The sequence below is a fragment of the Echinops telfairi genome, unplaced genomic scaffold, assembly GCF_000313985.2.
Source record: "Echinops telfairi isolate 266 unplaced genomic scaffold, ASM31398v2 ScPeMD7_1713;HRSCAF=2227, whole genome shotgun sequence".
In the NCBI taxonomy this organism is placed as follows: domain Eukaryota; kingdom Metazoa; phylum Chordata; class Mammalia; order Afrosoricida; family Tenrecidae; genus Echinops; species Echinops telfairi.
In genome coordinates, this window is record NW_022105611.1 from 18,788,008 (window position 1) to 18,795,805 (window position 7,798).

At 50.0% G+C, this 7,798-nt stretch overlaps 1 protein-coding gene across 1 annotated transcript in view; it reads right to left on the bottom strand.

Annotated features, from left to right (window-relative positions):
* NEU3 (neuraminidase 3) overlaps positions 1-7,557 on the bottom strand; it is a 19,588-nt gene extending 12,031 nt beyond the window's left edge. Inside the window, 2 exon segments of the mRNA XM_045293182.1 lie at positions 81-292; positions 7,475-7,557. Of these exon segments, the coding sequence (XP_045149117.1) occupies positions 81-287 (207 nt within the window). The 5' untranslated portion in view covers positions 288-292; positions 7,475-7,557.
* Positions 7,558-7,798: the final 241 nt, after the last annotated feature.

Genomic DNA, 7,798 nt, shown 5'->3' on the forward strand with positions numbered 1-7,798 from the left:
TTTTTTGTTTCCCCTGCATTCCCCTCCTCCTCTCCAGCACTGATAGGCAAAGGCCCAGACAGCGGGGAGCCGAGAGTCACCTGTACTAAGTGCCCGGTCCTCAACCCTCTCCGCAGCACCAGGTGGAGTGCATCCTCATCCCTGGCGGTGGAGCGTTTCTCTGCAAAGGCCAGGAAGGTGCTGGCAGGGGGCACGTAGAGCAGGGCTGGGATCCTGTAGGTGACCCCGTTCTTCTCTTCCTGCTGGAACAGAGGGCGGCTGAGGGAGCACGGCGTCACGTCTTCCATGGCCTCTGTAAGGACAAGAGGCAGCTAAGTATGTGTCCATCCCCCGACATCAGGTTGCACACAAAACCTCACCTCTGCAAATCGCACCAGAGGCACAGAGGATTCAAATGTCTCCTTTAGTCAGCCAGGATCACAGTGGTGGCACAAGGCGAGCAGAGCACAGTCTCATTTAGAGACCAGTCACCTGCTTCTGCAGGAGCTCTGGGAGCCTGTGTCACCCCCGAGGGTCGGCACTGGCTTCTGCCAAGCCCTCCAGGCGTAGTACCAGCCTGGAGTGGTTCTTTTTTTAAGTCATTTTATTGGGGGCTTACAGCTCTTATAACCATCCATACATCAATTGTATCAAACACATTTGTACATATGTTGCCATCATCATTTTTAAAGCTTTTTCTTTCTACTCAAGCCCTCGGTATCAGCTCCTTTTTTTGCCCTCCCTCCTCCACCCTTGTGGACCCCTGATAATTATAAATTATTATTATTTTCATATCTTACACCGTCCACTGTTTCCTTTCACCCACATTTCTGTTGTTTGTCCCCACCCCCAGGGGGGTGTTAATAGGCCATTCATTTCTATCAGTTCCCCCTTTCTCCCCCTTCTCCCCTCACAGTATTGCTACTCCCATTACTGTTCCTGAGGGGTTGATCTGTCCTGGAGTCCATGTGTCGAGAGCTCTTATCTGTACCAGTGTACATGCTCTGGTCTAGGCAGATTTTTAAGGTAGAACAAGGATCATGATTTTTAAGGCTGAATGGGGGGGAGGGGGCAAGTAATGCATTCAAGAACTGGAGGAATGTTGTGTGTTTTGTCGGTGCTATACTACACCCTGGCTGACTTGTTCCTTCCTGTGACACTTCTGTGAGGGGCTGTCCAACTGTCCACAGATGGGCTTTGGGTCTCCAGATTCTTGGTTTGGGGTTTCTAGACCATTCTGGACATGGAAATATGAACACAAATCCATAGAGGGAATGCCTGTGGCTAGGAATTCACAAGGGAAAGTGTTTCCCCTTGAGGTAGTTAGTTTATTGTGCCAACCTGGCTGATAAACACTTGGGGTTAATTGAAGGGCAGAGGGATAAATGGCTCGGTGATCCTGGCCTTTCTAGTTCTCTGGTCTCTTGCTTTCTGATGGTCAGACCAGGGTGCAGCTGCCTTAGCCAGTTCCCTGCTTCAGCTGGCAAGGCTCACTTCCTGCATGACATTCCTGAGAGAAGCCACATGGACCTAGCCCGATGCAGCTGTGTGGAGACCCCTGCCAGCGCTGAGATGCTTACACGTTCACTGATTCGGCTTTCCTCCTGCAGTCGGTGTCATAGTGTGTGTTTTGTGAGATGGAGGAGGACTTTGTGGATTGGTGTTGGACATATGAGCTAATGTTGGACTTGTGGGCTTGGGCAGCATTGGGTTGGGATGTTTTCTTGATGTGCACTTACCCTTTATATAAAACTCTCTCTTATACATGAGTTTCTGTGCATTTGTTTCCCTAAAGTACCCAGACTAACACACCCCTGTACTAGAAACTAGGCTGAGGCAAGCTTCCGTGTCCCCTTGCGATGTCAGAGGGTATAGGCTTTCAAGGGATCAAGCTTCATGCAGAACCTGTTCGGCTGCAGTGCAAGCCCAGGGTGCCCAGGGCCCAGGTGCTGCGAGGGCAGGCCTGCTCATGCCCAGCTTCAGGTCACAGAGACCAGCAGACTCTGCTCAGGGTAGCGGAGGCCAGATCACAGGAAGGACTACTCTGGTTTTCAGTCTGCTCTTGGTTCTTAAGCCCCAAAAGATTTCTCTTACTTTCTTACAAATTCAGCTCTGAAGACTTTTGTTTTACTGAATCCATTATTTTACAGGTGAGTTAGCCTGCACTCCTGTTGAAGATGTTCCTTTTTAGGTACTTTTTAAGAAAGAAAATCACTTCTCAGAGGCCCCAAAAGGGAATCAAGCCAATGACGCACAGACCCGGGTTTGGAATTCCTTTGACCTCCCCAAACCATGTGCCCTCCAAGTCCCATCTTACACAGACTCTGTGAAAGGCATCGGGCTGTAATAACTAGGCGCCCAAGGCCTTATTCGGTCAATAAATGTTTCTTGAGAACTCAGTGCAGAGGAGACAGAAAAGAATCAGAAGTCCCTGCCCTCAAGAAACCCATCCTAGTGAGGGAGACAGACACACACATTTATGACAACTCTGGAGCCCTCGGTGCTACTTTCACGGTAAGCACAAGAACACATAGAGCTCAAAGCCGTAGGGAACTTTCTGAGAAGAGGGAAATAACTAAGGCAAGTCAGCTTCTGTCTCCTTCACTTCCACCCTCTGCCTGGGCTGCTCTTCTCCTGCAGGACACACAGCTCGCTCCCTCACCGAGCTCAGTTCTGTGGGCTGCACCATGGGAGAACTGTTGAATGGGTCTCCTCTGTTCCCTGGGGAAAATGACATAAAACAGCTCTGTTGTGTGCTTCGTATCGTGGGCACTCCGAGCCCTCAAGTCTGACCGGAGATCACTGAGCTGCCCAACTACAAGATCTCCTTGAGGGAGCAGTCACCTGAGCCCCTGGAAGAGATGCTGCCTGATGCCTCTCCTCAAGCCTTGGACCTGCTGGGTCAGTTCCCTCCTCAACAAGGTATCATAGCCTCCCAGGCTCTTCTGCACCAGTATACGTCACATTTCCCCTGCCGGCCCACCCCTCGGAGCTGCCGATTCCCCAGCACCCAGGAAGACTTGCCCCTAAGGTACCCCCCACCACACACACACACACACACACACACACACACACACACACACACACACACACACACGTCTATGACTTCCACGTGGACTGGCCTCTTGTTGAACCCAGACCTGATTCAGCCTTTAATCTTAGAAGGGTGAGACCCTAGCACCTCCTGCCTAACCTCGCGAGCTGTCCAGTTCTCATGTTTCACTACTTACACCCTCATTTCACCTTCCAAGCCTTCCTGGCACCACCTGGGCCCCTCCATACCTTGCCTGTGCCAACCAGGGCCCTTTCCAGACAGAGCTAGGGCATGCTACCCTAGCAGAAGAGGAGACTCATGGCTGGTGCTCAACTGTCTGTGTGCCACTAATGGAAAGAGCCCCTCCCAGGGGCCAATGGGCATCCAGTAACACCAACATGGCTCTGGGTTCAAGGTGCTGATGTCTTCTTAAAGCACAGAGTCATTCTTGTGGGGCACCCATGGGTGAAGTGCAGAGTGTAAAATGTTCTCAAAAAAAATGTTCTCAGGTTGGAAACTCAGGTAGGAAGATTTTATTTCTTTTTGTTTCTCAGAGATAAAGTATATGAAAACTTAAATAAAAAAAAAAAAGGTAAAGCCCACTACTGTTGAGTTGATTAGGAGCCTTTGTGGCACAGTAGTTCTACATTGGGTAGCTAACTGCAAGGTCAGCAGTTCGAAAGCACCAGCCACTCTACAGGGGAAAGATGAGGCTTTCTACTTCTATAAAGAGTGACTTTTGGTCTCGGAAACCCAAAGGGTATCTCTACCCTGTCCTCCAGGTGGCTGAGTCAGAACCGACTCAATGGAAAGGAGGGCTTTTCTTTTTTTTTTTTAATTGAGTTGATAGCACCTTATATCAGAGTAGAACATTCCCATAGGGTTTGCACGGCTGTAAATCATTACAGAAATACATTGCCACGCCCACATGGAAGAAGCACACCAGCCTGTGTGATCACAAGGTGTTGAAGGGATTTGGTACCAGGCATCAAAAAACAAAAAATCCTATCATTGTGAATGAGGGGGAGTGCAGAGTGGGGATCCAAAGTCCAACTGTAGTCCACTGGACATCCCCTTACAGAAGGGTCACGAGGAGGAGACGAGCCAGTCAGGGTGCAGTGTAGCAACGATGAAACATACAACTTTCCTCTAGTTCTTTAATGCTTCCTCCTCCCCTCTCCTCCCCAATATCATGATCCCAATCCTACCTTACAAATCCGGCTGGACCAGAGGATGTACACTGATACAGTTAGGAACTGGAAACACAGGGAATCCAGGACAGATGAACCCCTCAGGACCAGAGGTGAGAGTGGCAATACAGGGAGGGTGGAGGGAAGGTGGGGTAGAAAGGAGGAACTGATTACAAGGATCTACATATAACCTCCTCCCTGGGGGTCGGGACAACAGAAAAGTGGGTGAAAGGAGACATCAGACAGTGTAAGACATGATAAAATAATAAAAATTTATAAATTATCAAGAGTCAATTGGGGGCATGTGAAATGAGGAGCTGATATCAAGGGCTCAAGTAGAAAGTAAATGTTTTGAGAATGATGATGGCAGCAAATGTACAAATGTGCTTGACACGATGGATGGATGGATGGATTGTGATAAGAGTTGTATGAGCCCCCAAGAAAAGGATTTTTTTTATTTAAAAAAAAAAAAAGAAAGAAAGACATTGCCACATCGCTCTCCTGAGAAGCAGCTGGTGAGTCCACGCTACTGACCTTTTGGTCAGCAGCTGAGCACTCTATTGTGACCATCGGGCTTCTTGGTACATCAGAAGCGCTCAGTAAGTGTTTGTTGACTAAGCTGAATCTTATACTGAAGAGTGGGCTAGCCAGGGGCACGATGAGCTGTGGGGCTACATGGAGCTCAGTACGACTGCGGTGACGTAGCACGTAGGAGCTGGCAGGCTCGGCAGAGTCACATGTTAGGAGACTTTGATGTCTTATGAAGTAAGGTCATTTGTCCCTTAACAGGGAGCCACCTCGAGGGTTCTGAGGCTAGAATGGCATGACCAAGTATCCATTTAGACTGAACTCTGGGGCAGTGTGGGCGATGAACAAAAGAGGAAGGTTGCATCAAACCAAAAACCCAAACTCACTGCCAGCAAGTCGATGCCAACTCATAGTGACCGTTAACAGGAAGAAAGAAATTCACAACAGCCTAGGTACCGTATATACTCGTGTACAAGCCAAGTTTTTCAGCACATCTTTATGCAGTTTTTGTGGTAAAATTAGGTGCCTCAGCCGACATTCGGGTCAGCTTATACTGGAGTACGGTATGCCCCTACCTTAAGAGAGAGATAAGAACCCCCTGGCTCACTCTCGCGGGGGTGGGGGGTGAGGGTTGAGTACGTGGCCTCCCTTTATAGCCACCTACAGAATCAAGGGAAAAGCAAGAGTGGATTGTCTGCTCCACAGCTGACCCTGTGCCCACAGTTCAGGCTATCCTGCCAGGGCGGATCAGGTTTGCTTCTAAGTAAAGATCTGTCCCCAAGCCAACACAGGCTTGACCACATTATTTAGGTCCTCGATGTTCCAGGAGTCTGATCTACATGATTCAATGGCGTGGTTGGGAGAACAAAATTAGAACGTGGCTTTTATAAAACCTGAGATATACATAGTATGACAACTTGTTATTTTCAATCAGATTTTTTATAAAGGGGTAGGGGCTCTTTCAATCAGATTATCAGAGAATACTGCAGTTTTATCTCTTGATCCTATAAGCAAGGGTGATAAGAATTACAACTGCCCTTCTCAAAAACATTGACATTCCTCTTTACCCCTCAGATGGGAGAAAGAAAGGCCTTTTACTCCCATAAAGGTTTATTCTCAGAAACCCACAGGGGCACTTCGACTCTGTCCTGTAGGGTCAGCGTGAATTGGAACTGACTCCATGACAGGTAGTTGTTTTTGTTGTTGTTGTTTTTCTGTTTTGTATTTTTCCAACCCTGGGGGTGATTCCCCTTTTCTAAGTGAACACTTCAATTAGGAGCTAATACCAACGAACACTATTCATCAACAGTCAACACATGATTAGTGGTTAATCTCTAAACAGGGATTCCCTGGGTGGTAAGAGTGGAAGGAAGAATGGGCAGGGAGTGAGCAAGAAGAACTAGGAAAAAACAAAGACAGGAAGTGGGGAGGGGAGAGGACCAAACAGGAAGCATAACTTGTCTTAGGGTGCTGACTAAAGTTCCAGGTCCACTTCTTATTAGGAGACAGCCCTTCACTAGTCATTTCATCTGGGGTTTGGATGTCTCACTTCTAAAATGTGGTCAATAACACTTACCTCAAAGGGTAAGTATGAAGAACCACTCGAAAGTGCTTCATAAACTTTGAAACAACATAAACTCGCCGTGACCCTGTAGGGCAGGGTACAACTGGCCCTGGGAGTTCCCGAGACTAACTCTTCACCGGAAGCATTATGTAGGCGGAGAACATGGAAATCTGTGTGCTTAATGAATGTTCCAGACCTCACATGATCTGCTGCCCCTAGAACACTTGGTTAAACAGCGCTGTTGTTGACCTGATCATGTCGGCGACCTGCGGAAACGCAAATGGTGACTTCAGCGAACTGTGTCATAGAAATCATCTCCTGGGGCCTGGGGGTCTAGAAGAATCTGCTAGCTGTCCATTTGGGAGCGGTTCCTACTAGTAAAGAATTCAAGTGTCTCACGGCTGCTCCATCGTGCCTGCTCTCTTGACTTTGACACTTATCGGCCAGTTATTTTATCTCTAAACTTTAGTTTCTTGCATTGTAATATGGAGGAAACACCAGGTTTTAATAACAACAGCGTCCAGCTGACCCAGCCCAGCAGGCAACCACCACTGAATCCAGGAGAAAGCGTTCCTGTCTTCATTCATTGACCCCTAACTAGTACTAAACCAACACCGACCACGGGCTGGCCGGGGCCCCGGCTTTGCAATGACAAAATACTAGAGGCACGGCCTCACCTCTGGGAGCTCGGTGTATACCACACACCCATGTTTGCGTTTAAAGGGCTTGTGGAGAGCCCAACACCCCTCTTTGTCCCCCAGGGGAAACCTCTGGCAAACAGAGGGAGGGAATGGACAGGTCACGAAGTCAGCAGCCAATCAATCCTGGGTCCAGGTCCAAGGTCCAGAGTCCCAATTCATGGCTCTTTCCGCTGTCCACGGACCCTGTCTAGTTGGAGGGGTCTCCCCAGGGCGCAACTGCTGTTGTCCACGGGGCCCCTGTCTGAGAAGGACTTTCCCGGTCCCTCCCCCTCGTTCTAAAATGCTAGCTCTAAGGTTACGTACGGCTGGCTTCCAGGGAGAAAATAAAAATACAACTGCCCCAAATCCTCGGGCTCTGTTTAAGATCCCAGGAGACCGGATGGTTGGGACTCAACATTCCCCTAAGCCCGGATCCCCTAAGCCCAGATGCTGCGGCTGAACCTGTCCCATTTTCAATCGTCTCCCATCGCCCGCTCACCTGCGCGGGACCGGGCTCCTGGGTCTCTCTCGGAGCAGCGCTGGGCGTCGGGCGATCCCGCGGGGAGCGCGGAGCAGGCCCTCCACGTCGACACCAAAGCCCCGGGAAACGGCTGGCGCCCAGGCAGAGCGACTGCGGCGGCGCGAGCCAGGCCCAAGGACACGCGTGCAGGGGCCACAAGAAGAAGACCGCCCGCCGGACCCTCCGGAGCGGTGAGCAGGCGCGGGAGGCCCGGACTGGGCGGGGCTTGCGGGCCCCGGCCGTTTGGATTGGCGGTTGGTCCGGAAGGGGTGGGACCCGCCGGGTGGGACCCGCCCCCTGGGC